General features: G+C 32.7%; 1 protein-coding gene across 2 annotated transcripts; it reads left to right on the top strand.

Annotated features, from left to right (window-relative positions):
• Positions 1 to 10,784: 10,784 nt before the first annotated feature.
• On the top strand, positions 10,785 to 16,068 carry LOC149528913 (uncharacterized). 2 transcript variants are annotated; one of them, XM_089808897.1, is made up of 3 exons: positions 11,171 to 14,251; positions 14,363 to 14,404; positions 15,286 to 16,068. In XM_089808897.1, the coding sequence occupies exons 1-3, from the start codon at positions 11,572 to 11,574 to the stop codon at positions 15,699 to 15,701; spliced, it is 3,138 nt and encodes a 1,045-aa protein (XP_089665023.1). In that variant the 5' UTR covers positions 11,171 to 11,571; the 3' UTR covers positions 15,702 to 16,068. The 2 variants fall into 2 exon arrangements, with proteins under 2 accessions (XP_089665024.1, XP_089665023.1); XM_089808898.1 differs by lacking the exon at positions 14,363 to 14,404 and having other exon boundaries at positions 10,785 to 14,251.
• Positions 16,069 to 23,357: the final 7,289 nt, after the last annotated feature.

Consider the following 23,357-nt stretch of genomic DNA (forward strand, 5'->3'; position numbering starts at 1 on the left):
GATATAATATCATTAAAATATTTTTGGAACAAAGTTCAAATTTCCATTTGTAAAAAAATTTCATTAGATAAGGTTCTAAGTTTAGTTTGATCATAAAGCCCTTTCCAATTTTCATATTTTAAAAAAACCCATTCGCAATAAAACTATGTTTATATTTCATTCCTATTAATAATCATTATTATTCTTTTAGAAATAATAATAATTGATATATACAAAATAAAACAACATAAAGACCATTAATAAAAGAAACTATTATATCATAATAACATTAACTACTAAATAAATTTAATTTAATTAACTAAACTAAATTTAACATTATTAAATACTAATTAAAATTAAATACATTTAATAACCTTTATTTTAATATTATTATATATAATTTAAAATATATTAAATAATAATAAACAACCTTTTTTTTTAAATAAAATAAAATAAATCATATTTAAACACCCCCTATATAAGGGAAGGTTGTTGTGTGTGGCATTTAAAATCATTGTAGTGGCCAAGCTGCCTTGGCAGTCTCTGTTGCCCATGGCAGCTATGAATGCTATGATACCCATGCCATTAATGGTTGCATGATAGGAGAGGAGGGGGGTTAGGGAGGTGGTGGCCCAGCCACAAATATATGTGTGTGTGTGTGTGTGTGTGTGTGTGTGTGTGTGTGTATACATATACACATATATATACACACACACACACACATATATATATATATGTGTGTATATACATATATACATACATATATATACATATACATATATATATGTATATATATATGTATGTATATATGTATATACACACACACACACACATATATATATATATATATATGTATATATATATGTGTGTGTATATATATATATATATATGTATGTATATATGTATATACACATATATATATATGTATATATATATATGTATATACATATATGTATATGTATATACATATATGTATATGTATATACATATATGTATATGTATATGTATATATATGTGTGTATATACATATATACATGTATATATGTATATATACATATATGTATGTGTATATACATATATACATGTATATATGTATGTGTATATACATATATACATGTATATATGTATATATACATATATGTATGTGTATATACATATATACATGTATATATGTATATATACATATATGTATGTATATATGTATATATATATATATGTATATACACATATATACATATATATGTGTATATACATATATATGTATATACACATATATATGTATATATGTGTATATACATATATATATACATATATACATACATATATGTATATATACATATACATGTATATATGTATGTACATATATATATGTATGTATGTATGTACATATATACATATATGTATGTATATACATATGTACATATATATATGTATATACATATGTATATGTGTATATACATACATATATGTACATATGTATATGCATATATATATATGTATATACATACATATATGTATATGCATATATATATATATATATATATATATATATATATATATATATATATATGTATGTATATACACATATATATACATATATACATATATATATATGTATATATGTATATGTATATATGTATATACATATATATATGCATATACATATGTACATATATGTATGTATATATATATATATATATAATTTACCTCCCCAATTCAATTATCGAAACCATATTATTGTGGTAACTACCATATTTTTTTTAAAAAAATCTTTTTAATATATATTTGATAGGGAAATTACTTTAACCATTCAAATTTAAACAATAATCTTTTCTCGATCTCTAAACCCTACCCATAAACTAATTTTCATCAATTCAAATCTTTTCAATGAGGGTTTCAATTTCTTGTCTCTCGGATGATTCGCTAACAAAGAACAATCATTTTCAAAACTAGGGTTTTAAATTCAAATATGTTCCCAATAAGAAGAATTGATATAATAGGCATAAAGAAGACAAAAAAGAATTTGAGAGATTTCCTATGATGGTTCTACAAAACTCTACCTCGACCTCATACTATAAATCCGATAGATACTTTGTGCTTGTGAAAATCTCACTTCCCAACTCCTTCGAAAAGTTCTTGTCTTTCAATTTCAGAATTGCTCCTCCAAAACCTATGCATGAAGAAATGAGTTTGAATATCTTAATAAAGAGTTTAAGCCTACCCATGGTTTCCTTATGAACATGCAAAGGTCTCTCATTAAAATAAATTTTTATTATTTTAATTAATTTAATTCCCTCGTGCACGCTTGTTGTCTTAAATTAGAATAAACTTTATTTAAATTATTTCCACTTCATTTTTTTAATAACTAAGACATTTTTAGAAAATATGTTTATTAATTTAACTAATAATAATATTTAGAGTCCATTAGGCAAGAGCCTACAACATAATGGTAACTTGTAAGCATCTCATATGGGAGGTCTTGGGTTCAAATTCTCTTAACACATAAAAATAATTAATTACAACAAATATCAATAATTAATCTAGGCTTTGGTTTAAATTTATTATTGTTAAATTAAATAAATATAATTACATTGATTCTAGAATTATAATTTAAATCTTTAATTTTAACTCTTCTATTTAATTAATTTCTCAATTAATTAAGTAAAATAAATTTAGATTTTTCTATATTAAAAATTTTATTTAATTAAATTATTTAATTATCTCTTTAGTAATTTAATTATACTTGAAAATCACAACATACCAACAAACTCAATGAGATAAAACTTGGCTAAAAAGACAAAGCAAGAACAAACTCAAAGGTTAAAAATCTCGAATTCACGTCACTTTGAAGAATTTAGAAAGGTAAATAAATCAGATACTTGTCATTTATCTTAGGAAAATTGGCTCAAGTTTAGGATTTGGACTTGAGAACTATTGTAAACACTTAAAATTGTCCTAGACACTATATTAATTTATTTAATATTTCCCTTGACATTATAATTGATTATTTATTAATTAATTATATTTGTCATGTTCCTCTACTTATTTAATCAAATATTAAATAGGTTCACTTCTCTAATGTATTTAAATTTAATTTAAATACTCTCATCTAATGTGTTAAATTTCTTTAATGCATAGTGTTCTATAAATCAACTTTTAAATAAATGCCAATTTATTTAATTCCCTCTACTTTATTAAATTCTACAATCTTAGGATTAAATTAAATCCTATTTAATTTAATCCTAATCTCACCTAAAACCTAATCTACCACATATCATTCTCATCATTTTAAGCCTACTCACTAGTTAATCCCACTTAATTATCTTAAATACCGTCCTAAACACCTTTTAGCCCCTGGGTGGTTGCTCACATGTGTGAGCAACTCAAAGCCCAAGAAAGCCCCCCCCTTTCATTAATTCATCCAAAAGTCTCTTACACACTTGTCCCCCTTCCCTTTCTCCAAGGTTGTTGACACATGTTTGAGCACACCTTGAGCCTTTTTAATCACAAAAAGGCTTATGTTGACCTTTGCATGACTTATCCCCTTAGCCCATGTGTCTCCCTTGTGGCACCTATGTCAATGTCACATAGATGCCACCTCCTCAAGGTCTCCCTCAAACCTATAAATTTGATGCAAGAGCATCTTGCATCAGAAAATAAAGAGAAAAATATTATAAAAAATAAAATAAATAAAAATTGTGAAGGAGAGAGAAAGTGACAAAAATTAGAGGAAAATAAATTTTAAAAAATAAAAAAAGGGGGAAAGAGGGGAAAGAGGAATTTCTATTTTCAAGGTGCATAGATGGTGTAAATAGAAACATAAGAAAAATAGTTGTCATTCCATTTATCAAGGTGTGTAGGTGGCATCTTAGAAGTTTGTGGAAACTTCCTTAAATCATGCATTTAATATTTGTTGGGCCACATGGTGGTGCTTAGCTATATTTGGGTAGGAATTAAATATTTTTTGTAAGGTAGTTGCATTTACCTTTTATCCCACATTGGTTGTGTTTGTAACATCTTGGGTGGTAAGTGCCTATTTTAAGCAAGGCATATGAGCATTTGTAATCAAGCTTCAAGGTGTGATTTCTTCTTAGTAGAAGCTTGGAGAGAAGAAGGAATCAATGGAGCAAAGTTTTCTAGTGCCAAATGTGAGGCAGTTTACACTTGGATCTTGGATAAAGTTTGAGAAAGGCTAGTAGCTAAGGCTTGGGAAACAAGAAGATTGTTTGTTGGCTTGCGAGCACAACTTTAGATCTTCTTTGGAAGTTTTTACTAGAGTGTGGATCTAGATTAGCTAGTTTATAGGTTGGATATTGCAGAACTATTATTGTAATTTCTATTGTATTTGGTTGTAACTAGGAAGGCCTTACAACCTGACACATTGCATGTAAACAATTATTGTATGAATAAAGAGTTGCATTTGGTATTAGACTGTGTATCCTGTGTTGTGTTTCCAATGTGTGGTTATTTGTTGGGGGCTAGGACATCTCTTTTGGGGATTCTCCTTCCTTGCACTGCATCAAAATAAAGTCCTTGTCTCAACCATTTTCCATCTCCCTCATTTGCATTGTTATCGTGCTAGTATAGTTCTAGAGCTCTTAGTAGTTTTATGCTTTTTTTAACCTTTGGTAGTTGTTAGCTTCATTTTATTTGCATGGTTAATTTAGTTTTTTTTCTTGCATCCATCTTAACCATCCTTAAATGCTTTAAGCATGGTTACATTCATAACCATTGTTTGAAGCATTCTCTTCACATCTAGTTAGTTTCATACATCTTGTGTTTCATTTCAAATCATCTGGGGATTCAACTATTGTGTTTGGGAGAGAACATCCACATCCCTCCAACTAGAGTACACCAACAAGGCCTCTCACGAGTGCCCTTGTTGAGCTACTCCAAGGTTGCATGGGACTCATATCTATTGGTTGTTTAGCTTAGTAAAATGCAAGTAGTTTTAGTTATTTTATTGTTTGAATCTTGATATATGAACATGTACAACTAATAGTTTCCTGAGAGTTAGGTTTTTCACGTATGCAACTATCTCCCCTCTTTTACCATTGAGATACTATGATAGGGCACACTCATCCTGACAATTGAGAGAAGTCAATGTTCAGTACATGTAATCTGCATAAAATTCAAACATGTACATATATATATATATAAACTAAATAGGCAACGACAGGGATTGGTACATCATGTAGATCTTGACTAGTAGGTGACTACAACTCCCTCCCTCAATGACATCAGATATGTCAAACATAGAGTAAAACATACATGTACACCATACACATTCAAGTATGGGGTAAGTAATCATAAAACCACATATAAATCATCCCTATAATTGTCATAATGAAAGAAAATCACTATATGAAGTATGCAAAGCATCATCATCAAAAGAATAACCATGAACACATCAAATATCCAAGTATAACATAGTTCATCAAATATATAATCCAAACATGTAAATAGTATCAACCAAATCAAGTAACCAAGCACCACTAAATCAAATCACATAACCATGAAAAGTAGCCTAAAAGAATTTGACAATATAACATAAAAGCAAACTAGGGGAAGGCACTACAATTTTCATAACTTAAAAGTTTGTTCACATGTTCTTTTGACCACCAAAAATCCATTTTTGGAGTTTTTCACCATATAAGCACATATTTGAGCTTAAACATAGTTACCCATTTGTTGTCACAAAATTTTCTAGCCGTATTCCATACGCGATATTACCAAAACAACCTCATTTCTAATTTTTTCCCCCATTTAAAGAGTTGGCTTTATGCATGCAAAGAAGAAAGAAGGACAAGAAAAAAACATGATCACATGATGTAGCCTAAAAGGAGGTTAAAGAATGATTACAAGTATAGAGTTCTTTCAATCTAAAAAAAAAGGTCAATGAATACTTAACGGAATAATCAAAGATGCACATTCACATTCTAGTTCAAGTTGTTTCCACCAAACCTAAGCACAACAATTGTAAAACATTAGGCATCTTGTAGCAACATGACAAAGCTTGATGTAATAGATATTATGTCTTGTAAGACACTTAGAATATTTTCATCATGTATTTGTAATTTTTAATTGACATATTACATGTGATGAAAAAATAGGATGTAATTGCATGATAGTATCACGTACAAAGACGTAACATGAAATCAAGTTACAATCACATTAGACATGCAACTTTAAATAATTCAAATTAGTTAGATAGGATTTTGTCAGAGAATGAGTCAAGGTGGTTGAGGATTTCCCCTTTCCCCTTCACTGCTTTCTCTCCCATTTTCCTATATAAAGGAGAGAGCTCACTATAAATAATTATCTTTTGGCAAGGCAAGAAAACTCTTCTTGTTTATATGTTCACTTGAAGACTTTATGCTTGGATGTAAATCTAAATTGCTACCAATAAAAGAGGTAAGTTTATTTTAAAAATTTTGTTGATTCAAGGTGCTATGTGACAATATTTTTTGGATATTGATTGTGAGTTTTGGAGCTTTGATCAAGAGGGATTTGAATTTAATAGTGCATAGTTTGAGCTTCCTATTGCATTCATAAGTAATTTGAACTTTTGAAGACTTTGTGCTATAAGATGACAAATCGTAATGGACAATAGTGGTTGTAATCACTTAGATTTGAAGACTGTGGGCTTTAATTGCAGATGTTTTATTGAATTTGAAGGTATCCAATAAGAGACTTTGTGCCTTACTGGTTATTCTGCTTGGGTCTTCATTTCAGACAAGTGTAGGAGACTTTGGGTTCCTATTTTTTTTCACAAAATATAAAAAGTAAACTACTTACCTTGTTGTTCTTATGTCAATTCTAGGGTCATTGGTATTATCGTAGCAATAAGGAACTTTTTGTTAAGTTAGAAAGTTAGAGTTTTATGCAAATCATTCCTGAAAAAAGAGGAATTGATCAAAGGGAACCATCCTTTTTGTAATTTCAGTTAGAAACCTATTGAAGCCACCTATAGTAAGAAGGGAGCCTCCCTTATTGCTGAGAGGAGAGAGAAATCTCATGAAATGTTACCTAAAGTCACAATTTTGTATGTTGTAGTTAGTGACATACAATTTTTTAAGGCAACATAATTTTGTAGAGGTTTTAAGCTATGAGGACAAGACTTTATGTAATTTCAACCAAAGGTTTATGTTGTGACATTTGTATTATGGGGCATACTCTCTATTCTTGGCATGTTTTCTCTTAATGAAATGTAGGGACTATTCCTCTATTGTCTTTCTCTTTTTGTCAATAAAAGTGTCATGTGCCAATCCTTATCAAGTCATATCTAGTTTACTTATAATGTCAGTGTAATAGTTTTATGTTTTCTTAGACGTGTTTATAGTTTAGAAGGTTAATCTTAGGGGTTGTGGGTTTTTCACTTGACCCTTACATGAATTACTTTTGTCTAGAAGAAAAAACCCATTCTTGGTGTTTCTTTTATAAAAAAAAATTCAGAGGTGGTGTTTTATGTTGTGTTTGTGGGTGAAAATATTTGCACTCTTTAGGAGTTTTTTTGCCTATATTCAGACCCTTGAAAATGCTTCTCATAGTTCGAATTTAAATATTTTACCCTATGTTTAGTGACTTTGGCATTTTCTTCTTCTAACCAACAATAAAGGGTTTGTGGCTTATTGTGTTTGTGAGAATTAAGGTATGAACCTCTGATTGAAAAGGGTCAAATTGTTACAAATAATATCTTGCATATTTTTAGCCCCACCCAATGACATTTTATCTAGTAAAGTGCCTCTCTTAGATTAGGTTTTTTGTTAAAGGTTGTCCTCTTCTTTTTTCCCAAACACAACTCATGAAGAGTCAACTTCTAAAACCCCAAAGGTTGTTTTACATGGTGCAAATCTATCCCACTCTCATGAAGCTTATCAATTGCCCTTATTTAGGTGTAGGCCTCTTAGGGATCAATGCACCTCAAAGTGGAGTGATTAGGTTTTTCTCAAATGACCCAAATTTCAATAAATTTAGTTTTCTCATTAGATATGAAGAACAACCCTTGTTTTTGCAACTTTGAATAACTATAACTTACACACATGATCTTATATTGAGGTCGTTATTTTTTAAAGTTGATATTTTTTAATATTACTCATTGGCACTATTTTAAGTTCTCATTTTGGATTTTAGTTGTATTTTTAGCATTTGAGTCTATTTTGGACACTATAAAACTTTGAAAAATAACTCCAACATTATAAACACATTGATTTATAAAGTTCCAATCATTTTTTGTTTGAGAGAATTCTTAATTGAGAGAAAAATAGGGTACTCTCATGTTGTATTTGTTTCTATTATGTTTTTGTTTTATTTTTACACACATGTGGATCATTCTAAGATTTCATTATTAACACCATATAATTATGCAAATTGGCTTCAACATGCATGGAAAACCTCAATGCAACTTCAGTATGCTCCATATGTTGAACAAAATGTAGGTAAACCTACATATGCATCTACATTAAGGAAAAATATAAAATGAATGCTTGAACAAACAAAATAACTTAAATGTCTTTGTAGTTTTATTTCTTGTGATCTTATGTTTTAGATTGAAGAATATAAAACATCAAATAAAACTTGGAAAAGTTAAAAATATAGTGTGGTACAGTTGATGAAGTTAGGTGATATTTGAATGATATTAGTTTGATGACTCTTGATTCAAAGAGCTTTGACACAATTCACAATTTTATAACTAAGGTTAATAATTTGAGAGCACAATGTAAAGAAAATGACATTGAGAAAAAGGACAACCAGTTTCTAAATAATGTATTGAATAAACTAGGTTTTGAATCTTCATATTTATTTTCTAGCTTTCATTTACAAAAGCTAACGATGGGATCAACTTATGTTAATCTTGCATTTGCATCATTTTCTAAGATGTTAATACATGAACACTAGAAGCTTATTTATATAGGCCTTATAAATCCATTAAAAGATCATGCCTTGTTAGATAGTCAACCTAAGGGATAAAGGGACTTAGGACACCCTAACATAAAACAAAAAGAACTTGAAGAAAAAGATGCACACTGATCGAGCACAACATAAGTCACTTTTGAAAAATGACTGAGAGAGAGAGAGAGAGAGAGAGAGAGAGAGAGAGACGTACATATTGAGAAAGGACTGGACATGAAGAACATTCTTGTTATAAGAAAGATATTGATAAAATAGAACATCTCCTTAAGAACAAAACATTGATATTCCTTCTAAGATGTCTACGTAAACTTCTTATTCAATTTTTTTAAGAGGGGATATTTTGTGCAAGAAGTCATTTATTGTGATTTTTCTATCTGGACTCAAATTTATAATTTTTGAGTCAAAGTCATTTACCTGTGTTTCACAAGAAGTGGTTCAAAAGAACCCATCTCTCATAATAATAATTGGGATACTTAGTAAAACACTTAAGAGTTTTTCAAATGGGGTTGCAAGCTAGGCAAGCTTAATCTTGGAGGAAACTCCACAATTAAGTTCACATGAGTTGGAGTAATATTGGGATGGATGACCTCTTGGCAAGGCTCATGCTTCACCTGTATGAGCATAATCTAGATACAATGAGTGTTAGTTGTTTCATTCTTATCACAATAGATGCGTTTTTGTGAACCACTACTTGTGAAACATCAAGGGTCAATGAGTTTGACTAAAAAACTACACAATTGAATCTTGGTAGCAATATCATAATTTATAGCCCATTGTTGGAGAGATTGTGAAGAGATAAACAATGCAAGTTCACATTTAAAAGTTGTTTAAATTTCAAACATTTTTTAGGCTTCTAAGCTCGTCAATTTTAATTTTAAGACTTCATCGAAGAAATTTATCAAGACAAAAACTTTAATATCTTCTAAAGAATGTAGGGTATTGAGATGATTCTTTCACAAGTTATTTTGATTTTCAATATCACTCCTTAGAGTTAATTTTTGTGTCTATATGAACCCAAACAGGCTAATTTACTAAAAATAGTAGGTAAATATTCATGGTCATTTCAGCTTCTAATTGTCCTATGCATTGTAAGTATCATCATGGACTCCAAAACAACTAAAGAAAACTATAAAAAGAAAAAGAAAAACATAATATTTTTTAGTGATGCTCAATTTTCCTTAACACCATTAGATGCTCCTACATCATCCTACATCAACTATGTAACTTAAAGACTCAACCAAAGCTTCATATTTTGCAATTGTATTCTTCCCTCTCAAATTCAATGGGAGAACAAATACAAAGGATGACATGTCCAAAACTAGAAACAAAGCTAACTACTACCCCCAATCTTGTCATACATATTAAATAATCAAAGAACGTCCCATTGTTATAGGGAAATTTGAGCGCTAAGAAATAAAGAGTGAAGAAGAGAAATAGATGAAATGGAGCACCTTAAAGGCCTGCAAAGCTAGATCCTAAGGTTAAAGACTTAAAATGACACTCGGAGAACCTCTTAAATTGGAATGTACCTATCATCATTCCAACTTTACGCAAACTTACTGCAACTCCCTTGGATACATAATATTCTCTCCAAAACAAGAATAGGTGTCAAAGCTATGAAGCAGTTCTTACACCACCAAAGTTTAAAAACTAGCCATTTTGACTAAATGTTCTGCCAACTTTAGCAGTCTTCAAAGTGCAGCAATTTTATAGTAAATTTGGGGTTTTGCTCCACTTCTTAACGTACACATGATTTCTCTTAGTATATTTCCTAATGAAGACAAAATCTACTTAACTACAGTGATTAACATATTATTTGGACTGCGCAAACCTAAGTCTCATTTGTAGCAGCCAAGGCATGTATATATAATTTATTCTGCAAATTATAGTATATATCATGTGTACGTACGTTTCAGAGTTGAGTCAAAGGTGAATTCTCATTAAGAATGTGATTCTGGTCTCGGGTTAAGCGTGAATTTAGTTCAGCGTGGATGCTCCATTGGAGAATGCAACGTGGTATATACAGTGAGTATATGTCTGGGTTATATGGGGAATGTAGAAGTGGAATAAAAAAATTCTAGAGCGAGATATGAACTGTATACACAGTGAATATATGTCTGGGCTGTAGAAGTGGGATGTATGGAGTGAAGATTCTCTAGGATGTGTATATGGCAGCTTTCACGTAGAAGATTTTGCAGCATCAGTGGGATGGTGTTAGCTGCAGAGATATATAGTATTGAAGGTGGTATATACATTGGGTATGAGACGAAAAATGTTGGGTTTACTTTTCGGGTTCTCTAGTGATGGAAGATGCATGGAAGGATTCCCAGGTGCAGAAAGGAGGAAGGGAATGATTGAGATGAAGTGGGTATTAGTTGAGAAGGCTCATTGAAAGTGTTCTTTTGATAATTTGCTAATATGGTATATACAGTGTGAATATAGATGATATCCAAATGTGGCCTTTGCAGTGGAGATGAAGTGGTATTGGTGAAAAGGCTTGATCCTGCAATGTGGTATATACAGTGAGTATGTGCTAGAAAAGGGTGGCGTGCACTGGATGCTTGGGAATAAGGGTAATGCAGACATGGCGGCCTGGTGTTTGTTAGGGTAAAGAAAAGGTAGTTTTAATAGTCATGGAATAATCAGGACAAAGGCAACAAGAACAACCAGAAAAACAGGATGATAGTGGGTATAATGGAGGCTAAAAAGGTGTGTTGGATCGTTCATTTCTTAGTATTTATTCATTGCATTTGTCTTTCAGGCCTTGCGCATGGGCTTGCAGTGCATGAGGAGGTTCATGCGCTTTTAGCACTGAAATCCAACATAATAGACAGCTTAGGCCATCTCTCCGACTGGCAAAGCATGGTTAATAACACACCTTCCGTGTCTTCTTGTTCTTGGAGTGGAATTAGATGTGACAATTTGTCCAGAGTGGTAAGTCTTGACCTCTCATACAAAAACCTCAGCGGCACAATTTCACAAGAGGTTCACCTTCTTTCCCATTTAGTCAGCTTGAACATCAGTAACAACCAGTTTGATGGGCCATTGCCGGAAACCATCTTCAATGCTTCCACCCTCAAAAGTCTTGACATCAACCACAACTCCTTCAATGGTTCCTTCCCCCAAGGTGTTTCCAGGCTGAAAAACCTTGTGAATTTTAGCGCCTTCAGTAATTGTTTTACGGGCCCTCTACCATTGGAGTTTGTGGAGCTTCATGACCTACAAAGCCTGAATCTCGGAGGAAGCTACTTCAATGGAAGCATCCCCGCTAAGTATGGTGATTTTCGGAGCCTTGAATACCTCTACTTGGCAGGCAATGCCATTTCTGGCTCAATCCCTGCCGAGCTCGGTCATTTGCAGAAGCTCAGACATATGGAGATTGGGTACAATATGTTCATTGGAGGGATTCCATGGCAGCTTGGTAACATGTCGAAACTGGAGTACATGGACATTGCAGCTGCTAACCTTTCAGGCTCCTTGCCCGTTGAATTGGGTAAGTTAAAGCTGCTAAACTCAATGTTTTTGTTCCGAAACAATCTGAGTGGATCCATCCCGCGGCAGTTAGGGAATCTGACCAGTTTAGAGTCCCTGGATTTGTCTGATAACAAGCTCACGGGTTCGATTCCAGAGGAGTTCTCAATGCTCAAAAGTCTGAAATTACTTGGTCTGATGTACAATAAACTCAGTGGAAGCATCCCCAAGGGCATTGGGGATCTAAATAGACTGAGAACATTCCTTATCTGGAACAACTCCTTTACAGGAAGTCTCCCAGAGCAGCTGGGTAGGAATGCAAGCCTGGAATGGTTGGATACTTCTTCTAATAGCTTAACAGGACCTATTCCCCCTGATCTTTGTGCGGGAAACAAGCTATACAAGCTTATACTCTTCTCCAATCAATTCACAGGAGAAATCCCATTCAGTCTTACAAATTGCTCCACTCTGTGGAGGATCAGGATTGCGAGAAACAATCTTAGCGGCCAAATTCCTTATGGCTTTGGGAGTCTTAATAACTTCACTTACATGGACTTCTCAAGGAATAATCTCAGTGGGAATCTACCATCTGATCTCTGTACTGCACCTAGATTGCAATACATCAACGTTTCTTATAATTCTCTACATGGTGGACTTCCTCCAAAACTCTGGGCCTCGCCAAGTTTGCAAATACTATCAGCAGCTTACTCTAATCTATCGGGTAAACTTCCTTCCTTTAAAGATTGCAATGCAGTGTACAAGCTTGAATTACAAGGAAATAGACTCTCTGGTAGTATCCCGGAAGACATTGTTAAGTGCCAAAAGCTCCTAGCCCTTGGATTGAACCAAAATGAGTTGACAGGAGTGATCCCTCCTAAGTTAGCAAGTCTTCCTAGTATCAGCGAAATTGATCTGTCTCATAATGCTCTCACTGGAATGATTCCAATAAGATTTCAAAACTGTACCACCTTGGAGTTCTTCAATGTCTCTTACAATCATCTCTCCGGACCTATTCCTTCAGATGGGGTTTTCAAGAACATCAGTGAAAGCATTTTTGCAGGAAACCAAGGTCTTTGTGGTGGAGTGTTGGTAAATTCTCCATGTTTGGATTCAAATGACTTTTACCCCTCTTCTTATCCATACAATACCCGTAGCACTAGTAAACCAGGTCTAATTGTATGGGTACTCGGAGGGATATTTGTTTTTGCAGTATTTATTATAATAGTTGGCACAAGATGTTTTTACAAGCATTACAAGTGGTACATTTGTGGGGACAGATACATGAGAGAAGAGCAAGATGAAGGTCCCTGGAAAATCACTGCTTTTCAAAGGCTTAACTTCACTGTAGAAGATGTTTTGGAGTGCCTGAAAAACAATAACATAATTGGAATGGGATCAGCTGGTACAGTTTACAGGGCTGAAATGCCCGGAGGTGAAGTTATAGCTGTGAAGAAGCTATGGAAGGTTCAGAAAGATGGAGGAAGACGAAAGCGAGGGGTTTTGGCAGAGGTTGATGTTCTTGGCACTGTGAGACACAGGAACATAGTTAGACTTTTGGGCTGTTGTTCCAACAATGAGGATACCCTTCTTCTCTATGAATACATGCCTAATGGAAGCTTGGCTGATCTCTTGCATGGAAACAAGGGAGCAAACATGCTTGCTGACTGGATGACAAGGTATAAAATTTCAGTTGGAGTGGCTCAAGGCTTGTGTTATCTCCATCAAGATTGTTATCCTGTTATTGTACACAGAGATGTGAAGCCTAGCAATATTTTACTTGATGCAAACATGGATGCAAGGGTCGCAGATTTTGGTGTTGCAAAGCTCATTCAAACTCATACAGAGTCCACATCTGTCATTGCAGGTTCCTATGGCTACATTGCCCCAGGTAAAGCGATTTCCAATTTTTCCAATATTTGCAAGTGTCTCCCCACAATCCATTATAGTACTTTTTGCTTCTGGATTATGATTGTGTGTATCTTTTGAGCCAATGTTTTAGGTCACACATCATCAGGGCAAGAGAGCAGCAAGGAAATGAAAAGTATTGACTCTTTAATCAGAACTATTGACTTGTTTGGTGTAGTTTGAACTTTGAACTTTGAAGTCGTGCTTTTCAATGCATCATGTGTTTTTCCTTTGAAGATAATTTATATGCTAATGTTATATATCAGGATTGTTTAGGAGATTTCCAACTGCACATAAAAGAAAAAGTCTAAGAACTGATATCCACAAATACCAAAGTACATTTGCATCAATTCTCCATGTCTCTGTACACTGTAGAAAGTCTATAACAAGTGTTGTTATGAGATTCTTAGTATATGCTAAAAGGGATTTAGGTGTTGTGCAATTTTTCTTCTTTTGGTATTCCAATTTATAGAGGTGATCAGTGGACTGAACTGCTGTAAATATGCACCTCAACTACATCAAATGTAAAGTCCTAGATGGATCTAAGTTACCTTTTCATTCTTTGGCACATTTTCTGACTGTCCATCTGATGAACATTGAGTGAATTTATAATTTCCGCTGCTTGGCTTTTGTGTAGACCTTTCACGCATCAATTTTAAGTTAACCATATCAAGTTATTCTTGGGTTATGCATATCTTTGCAGAAGACATGCCCTGTTGATTTCTGACCCTTCAAATCACAATCTACAAGAACACTGGTCTAAAAATTGCCACATCCTTTAGACAAATTAATAGTTACATTTTTGTGGCATAATGAGCTTTTACAGGCCACCTTAAACATCAAACACTAAGGAAACAATTAAGCTTGGAAAAAGTAAGTCAACTTAGACTATTTAACATTTTTAGCATAGAAATCAAGCCTTAGTGTGTGATGTTTAATCTGTCTGAACTTTACAGTGCTCTGTTGTTTCTTAGGCTTTCGAGTAAAAGAACCATTTTGATTGTTTGGCTCTTGCAGAGTATGCATACACGCTTCAGGTCCATGAGAAAAGCGACATATATAGCTTTGGAGTTGTTCTCCTTGAGCTCTTAACAGGCAGAAGACCTGTAGAACCAGATTTTGGAGATGCCCTGAACATTGTGGAATGGGTGAAGTCCAAAATCCAGAGCACGGAAGGCATCAAAGAGGTCTTAGATCAGAATGTTGGAGCTTCATGTTCCTCGGTCCAGGAAGAGATGATGCTGGTCCTCAGAGTTGCTCTCCTCTGCACTAGTAGGTCACCAGGCGACCGGCCTTCAATGAGAGATGTTGTTACAATGCTACAAGAGGCAAAGCCCAGAAGGAAAACAATGCTTGACCTTCGTTTCTTGCATCAACAGAGGTCCAATCCTCCATCTCAGGAAAGTAGCCCACAACCAAAAATACTAGAGTAGGCAACATGAACACACACAGGATGTGTCGGTACACTAAGGAGTCAAGGAAAAGATAGCTATTTTGGCATTGGATTGTTGTTGTTCTCATTATATAGAGTTCATAGTCCCAAGCTTTTGAATAGATCTCTAAGACTGCAGATTCCTATTAAGGTTTACTTGTTTATAAGGTCTTTGAAATACATTATACATCCTACAATGCAGCCTGCGATGTGCAAGTTCTATGCTGCAGGATCTTCAATCTTTGCTGTTATCTTTGGATTGGTAGTGTTATAAATCATTACAAGTTCTTTCAATCCAAAAGAGGCAAATTTAATCATAGGAATATATGTGAGATACACGGTTGAGTAAAGAAGTATCTAGTTTCACATCATTGTGTACTAAACAAACCAAGCTAAAATCTAAGATGTGATTCACTGTGTGCAGCGGGTTTTTTTTTTTTTTTCCATATGTTCATTTGATTTTTATTTTTTCTACCCACAGATTTTTTTTCAAATGTAGAATTATACGGCCCCTATTAACTACAAACATCCAATCTGTATGAGTGTTTTACCTGCCTCATGTACATGAAAAATTCTTCGGGATAACAGTTATGCAAAAGAAGTTAGTTGTTGCCTACTCAAAAGAGTTCTACCATTTTGGAAGCATCCTCTCATCTTCACCTGTCAACTCTGTCATGCCAGTAATTTCATTACTTTGTAGACGCATGTTCAAATAGAAATGTAACGACTTTACTCTTTGTTTTATATCTTATGTGATTCTGAGCAGTTATCTTGTATTCTTTGTCTTTCTAGATATATGTATGTATTTTTAAATCAATAGAACACTGAAAAGTATTATGTGAGAAAAAATGTTATAATGTTATAAAAACAGTTTTACAGGTATAGTATTTTAATTTTTAAGTGTATTTTATCCAGGGGAAGAGTTATATATATTTTTGATTTGCAAGGATAGTGGAACCATATATTTCAAAATCAAATAAGTTATAAGATAGGTCAATTACAAAGCTTCCTTTGGTTCTTTGTTGGGGTTTTGGAGTGGCTTTTTCTACATTTTCCTCCTGAAGTCAATCCATTATCTTTGTCACTTCTGTGTAATACTACTATTTGGCGCAGGAGATTTTCACATTTACTATGTGCTTCCTTTCTCTTGCTTTTAGGTGATTTTGACTATTTAGATGGTTATGATCAAAAGTGGCCCCATCAGCAAAAGTGGCCTTGCGTTTTTGCTAGTCACTTGCTTGTCTTTGGGCTTGCGGAGGCTTTGAAGTTGTTAGGGTGTTGTCTAGCCTCCACAATGCACCCCTTTTTTTCCATCAATTTTGCCCCAAGTTGGCCTCTAGTTCACATTATAATGGGGATAGAAATGAATATAGTTTTTAATTTGGGGTTATTTGAGTTTCAATGTCAAGGTTGCTTGTTTTAGGTGTAAAAGTCAGAATATTTTTGTCAAGATGGTCACAATTAAGTGCCTTGTTATCCATGTACTTTGTTAGAGAACACTAATTTTAAGTCTTGTCAAAATTTCAATAAGGGTTAAATTTTTCCTTTGGGGGGTTCAAACTTCTCTTCCTATTTGGCAAGGTTGCTAACTTGAAAAGGACCCTCAAAATTCTAATATTGGCTAACTTTTTGGTTCAAAATACATATACACAAACTTGTAAGAAAACTCAAAAACCTTGATAAGTCTTCTCTATCAAACATTTTCACCTAATTTGCATGCAAGCAAACTTGCATGAAAATTCCCATAGCTTAATACATGCTTCTCATAAGGGTTTCCTTCTTAGCTTTGCATATGTGCTAAATAAACCTAAAATCAGTAGCAAGAATTTCTAGGTTGGGTTTTCAAAGATTTGCATACTTGCAATCATATAATAAAACTTTGAGACATTGATATATTCTACTTTAGCAAACCTTTTGTTTTTCATTCTTTCATCCTAATGATGGATCACAATACATGATTCAAAACATTGATACAAAAGTATTTACACAATCACATCCAAAAACCATGTTTGCAAACTTGTAGAGAATTTTTTAACCATAAATACAAATTTACAAGGTTGCATGTAAATCCAAAACATTGATAGCCTATCATAGTTTTGATACATGTAGCTAACCTAGACCCCAAAAATCCAACAAGCGTTCTCTATTAAACATTATCAACTATATTGTGCATATACAATATTGTACATAAAGCTCAAAAATATCAACACACTTTATTGATAGACTTTGTCGAACAAATTTGTGCACAACCTTGCAATTAAATACTCAAATATTACTAGGTCAAATGATATTGAAATTGTATGTGTAATCATGCATGGAGAACTCAAAGTACAACATGTGCTACAAATTGGACCCAAAACCCTATAGTTATCTATATGGTGGACTTTTTTCCACATTCCTAAACATGTGCAAGTATGCATTTGAACCCTAATCTCCTCTTGCAATGTTACAAATTGGCTTTTATTTAAAAAAAATTGAATATACATGGTTAGCATTGTAGTCATATAAATCTGATCACATAAATTTGTAATCAAATTTAGTCATCTTCTAAAACATATTTTAATTTAATATTTAATTATTTTAGCGTTATTCCCTAATTGATTAATTTAATTAATTAATTATAGCCCAATTAATAAATTAATAGACAACTAATCGTTTAAGTGTTAACAAAATCTCCCTTCCTCTCTTAAATTAAATAGATGCAAAACCCATTTAATTTAATCTCCAAAACCCCTCTCTATTTAATTTATTTAATTAATTAAATCCTTCTACCCACAAACTCATCCTCTAAACCAATAGTGACCCAAATTAAATCTCATGCACCAATAATTCATCTTTAATTAAATAATTGATTTATTTAATTAAATCTCATGCACCAAATATTCTTCTTTTGATTAAATAATTTGTTTATTTAATTAAATCTCATGCACCAAATATTCCACTTTTAAGTAAATAATCCATTTATTTTATTAAATCTCATGCACCAATAATTCATCTTTTAATTAAATAATTCATTTAATTAATTAAATCTCATGCATCAGTAATTTATATTTTAATTAGATTATTCATTTAATTAATTAAGCTTACCCACCAACCTTTTTTTCTAACAAACCCATCCACCTCCAACATCGTCCATGTTAGAATATTTAGAATAATTGGGCTGGGGGTGAATCATCTATCCAAGGTCCATATGTACCAACCGAACAAACAAATACTTAATCAACTTTGGATCTTATCATTCCATAGCTCGATCTCTACAGTTAACTTTCAATAACATCAACTAGTAGTTCACTGTCCTAAAATAACAAACTTGCAAAATGTAAACATTATCAATAAAACACTATAAATAACATCCACACAAGTTTGACACTAGGATTTAACGTGGAAATCCAATTTGGGAAAAACAACCAACATGTCATCAATTTTCACTCTTCTGAAGTGAGCTTTGTTAAGAGTCAATCCTGTTAAAGGTTACAAAACACACTGTTAAATGTGACCTTGTTAAAGGATTTAATCACCCTGTTAGGAGTGGCCTTATTAGAGAACTTTAGAATATTCCATTAGAATATCACCCTGTTAAAAGATTTACATATGATTGTTAGGTCAACCTTGATTAAAGGATTTTGAATACTGAATACAATGGTTAGAAAGTAACTACAAGTTTTGATCTGTCGAGTATAACTCACTTTGTATGTACGAATCTCAGTTTGACTCTTAAACTGATTCATTGTCTAGCCTCCATTGCCATCTCTGTCTCTAATTTGCTTGGTAACCCTTCCAACAATCACTCTCCTTCTCTACTTAACTCTTCTCAGCCGTCTGCTTAGATTCATTAGTCAATAACATAGTCAATTATTCCAAGCTTTATTTTCTGGAACATATATTGAAAGTTTTCCCTTGTACCTCCTTAGATAGGTAATTATGATATTTTTCTACTTAAACATCATCAAAGATCTTAGGGTTTACAATTAGATCCACCACATACAATGAATCTGTTTTCCATTTTGTTTATTCTCTTCTTTTCTAGAAACTTCTCTTGGAATCTATTCCTTAGGTCATTTACTTGATCCTCTCCTAGCATTAAATGATCCAACTTGTCGATCCTTATCTTCAACATGCTTTCCATATCCCTAGAAATCAACTTAGTTTGTTGAAAATTATGATTTCGTATAAATTGTTACAATATTTTTCATCGGCCAACACTATGTTCTGACACTCGATCATCATTGGGTTACTTGGTCACTACTAAATTTCTTGCTTAGCACACAAATTGTCACTCAGTTAATAGTGATGCTTGATCAACACTAATTCTACCTGGCTTGTTCTAGGGCTCAATTGACACTAGCATCACTCAACATATACTTCAAGTTCTTTAATCTTCAACTATGTTACTCGGTTAAGCCTATGCATTTGATCTATCTTTAATCACATCTTTACGGCTTTAGCATTACTGTCTTTTCCACTTGCTACATGATGTAAACAATCACTTTATCTTGCCAAAGTCCAACTAATCAAGTGTCCATTTATAGTTTTCTCTTCATAAATCAACCTTTCTCCTAGATACTTTTGTTATGAATAACTTCTCAAATCCTCTTCATCGATCAAATAGATATGACACTTACATCAGATAGCAAACTATCTCACCAATAGGTTTGACATCAATGACAACATAACAATTGTTTCAATTGTAGTTTCCAACAATCCAAACAACTAAGCCACCTCACCCACCTTAACTGAGACACATCACCTCCTCTTCCATATCTAAAATCCCCCTCCAAATTACTTACATTTAAGGCATGATTTATTCTTCCTCACTTAAGCCTAAGTTCACTCTCATGCCACATCTCCCTAATCCACTTCTAAACATAGAAGTCCATCTCCTCCATCTATCTCAATCAATGAAAGCCTATCTCACACCTCACTTAGTTAATTATCCATCTTGAATTCTTATCTCCTCCTCACCCAATTGTCTATAAATTGAATCATTTGCTCCTCAAATATCATCCACCTTCTAAGTAGAATTATTATACTATTTTGAGAGCTAATTACTTTCAAAACACAATTTGGTGATATTCAGGTGTTCATGCATCCATCCAGGATCGTCCAGTGTTGAAGCATCGAGCACACATCCATAATCAAGACCACATCAACACACCAAGGAGGCTATAGAGGTATTAGGTTTGCATTCTCGTTGTTTGAGTTTCCTTATTGGTTTATAATGTATGTATGATAATTGATTTAGTTTGTTAGATGTTTGGCTTTGGCTTTAAATATATTTTGCATCCTAATTCTGACACATGAGTTTTTATAACTCGTTATGTCATATTTTTATTGAAAGTAAATATTGTGTACCATGTCTTCTCCTATAAAGAAGAACTATGAAGTCAAGTGATTGCTTCCCATTTAGAATTGGGATCTTATTGGCACTTGGATCAATATCTTATATGTTGTATTGATGACATGATTTCTTATTGATGACAACATATGTTTATGTGGTCATGACAGATAAAGATTTTATATATCATAGGATGATTGTTAGCACAACTAAGTTGGTATATGACAAGTTAAGCTGCGTGATCTTAAATTTATCTAGAAAAATGAGTATAGACATCATGTCTATGTTCATTGGATCTTATGTTCATCTTTGGACAAGTTATAGATCATTTTGTGAAGACTGGTAGCAAACCGATGTATAAGGATATATGACAGAGATAGTTGATCGTATATTTTTTGTATCTTATTAGCGAAGTGGAATTAATATCAACGATCTTGGATCATGGTAGAAGATTTGTTCATGATAGCAAGACATTTAGATTATTCTAGAAAGGTCGTCGTTGTGTAATGTGCAATGTATTTTAGTGATAGTCAATAGTGTTAAGGAAACACATAGTTTATCATTGTAAAATGTGATATTTGTATTGTAACGCGTGAGAACTATATTGTAAAATTTGTATTGATGCTTATGAAGGCATGTATGGCTTAGTATGAACCTATGGAAGTACATGTACATTGTGGAAGCCTCAACATGAAATTAATTAATTAATTGTAAGTGGTGTAAATGAAAGATGTTTTCCTTGGTTGAGAATGATGCATTTGGTGGAAACAATGTATGGATGTGAATCTTCATGTTGGATAATCAAAGCATATTAGTAATTGATTTGGTTGATTGAAGTGAGCTTCAAAGGATTTATTTTGGCAAGTATGTTGCAAATTAGTCAATTCATTGTTTTGGATATGTTATTATGAAGTTTTGTTCTTCACACTTGTTGAAGCATTTAGGCGATAGGTATATTTGTTTCCTATCATCCTTTAACGGGATTAGAACCTTCTAACAAGGGTTCAAGATCTCCTAACATGGATTTTTTTTCTCTACTAGGGGTTGTTGTACTAAATGCATTGTATTTGCCTCCTAACAAGGTCACATCCCCACTAGGGTTTTCCCTCTAATTAAGGGTTTCCCTAGTCAACAAATTATTGTGCATAATTGTTTTAAATGTTGGAGTCCATTTTAAGTATAATTAGAGACAACTCATTCACCCCTCCCTCTCAGTTGTGTGTGGACTTTACTTAGTAACAATTCCCCCTTAAAAATTTTCTTTAGAATTTTTTGACATCCTAGACATGAACCTAAGGCATGTGAATCTAGAGGAGTTTCACAAAAAAATAATTGTATATGTATTTACTCTTCCTTGCCTAGTACTTGATATTTCATTATTTCTAAGGCTCTCTCTATGTTTTGACTTGGGGTCAATTCCTTAGTTTTCTATTGATACTATGACCCTTCTTAGATAGTACAACAACCTCTTTAGAGTGGGTAGATCGTGTTGAGAAAGAACACTTTTTCAAGTTCCCTTAGAAATGATAAATGTCTTAATTGACTTATCCAATGGTCATAATGAATATATCAAAGTCTACATAGGAAATCAATGCTTCACCCAATAGCTTAGATATCTCAATCTAATAAATTTAAATTATGTTTAGAAATCTTTAAACCACAAAATTTGAGATTTCCCTCTAATTATTCAACATCCCAAGCCTGCAATTAGATAACCTTCAAGTGACCCTCAACCTCAAAATATGGAGATGGTTGGACTACTATGAGTGTATTGTATGTAAATGACATAACTAAATAATGCATACATAAACTAGCCTTTTCAAATCAAATGCATGCAAATCTTAGAAAGATCAAATCATATGTTGATGTTAATAGATTTGATGTATCACTCATATATCCAACACGATGATAGTATGACCTATAGACACCTAAATCCTTTAGAAAATAAAGTATTTTTATTTTCTGAAAAAATTTTTGATGACATCATCATTAATTAATTAATTAATTAATTAATTAATTTTTATGCCATTAAATCCCTTTATCTTAATTAAAAATATTTAATTAAGGAATCCCTCCCAAAAATGTTTATATCTTAGTTAAACATTATTTCCTTATTTATTAATTATTTAATTAATAAATTGACCAAAAAACCCAAAATAAATTAAAAAATTATTTTTTGCCCAAAGCTTGGCCAATTTCCTTATGACCACTAACCTCTTCCAAAATCTTGTAATCCTTCTTTAATTTTGATTAAAGGCTAATCCCATCATTTCTTACCCCTAATCCCAACTCAAAATATTTAATTAAGATTAAATATTAATC

This window comes from Cupressus sempervirens, chromosome 11, assembly GCF_028749045.1.
Source record: "Cupressus sempervirens isolate cs-2001-9-10 chromosome 11, ASM2874904v1, whole genome shotgun sequence".
Taxonomy (NCBI): domain Eukaryota; kingdom Viridiplantae; phylum Streptophyta; class Pinopsida; order Cupressales; family Cupressaceae; genus Cupressus; species Cupressus sempervirens.

Bases quoted from the DNA above. Each gene is read 5' to 3' on its own strand.
- LOC149528913 (XM_089808897.1), top strand. From the start codon at position 11,572: ATGATAGTGGGTATAATGGAGGCTAAAAAGGTGTGTTGGATCGTTCAT. The intron at 14,252-14,362 runs GTAAAGCGATTT...CCAATGTTTTAG, and splicing joins CTATGGCTACATTGCCCCAG to GTCACACATCATCAGGGCAA. The intron at 14,405-15,285 runs GTATTGACTCTT...TGGCTCTTGCAG, and splicing joins GAGCAGCAAGGAAATGAAAA to AGTATGCATACACGCTTCAG.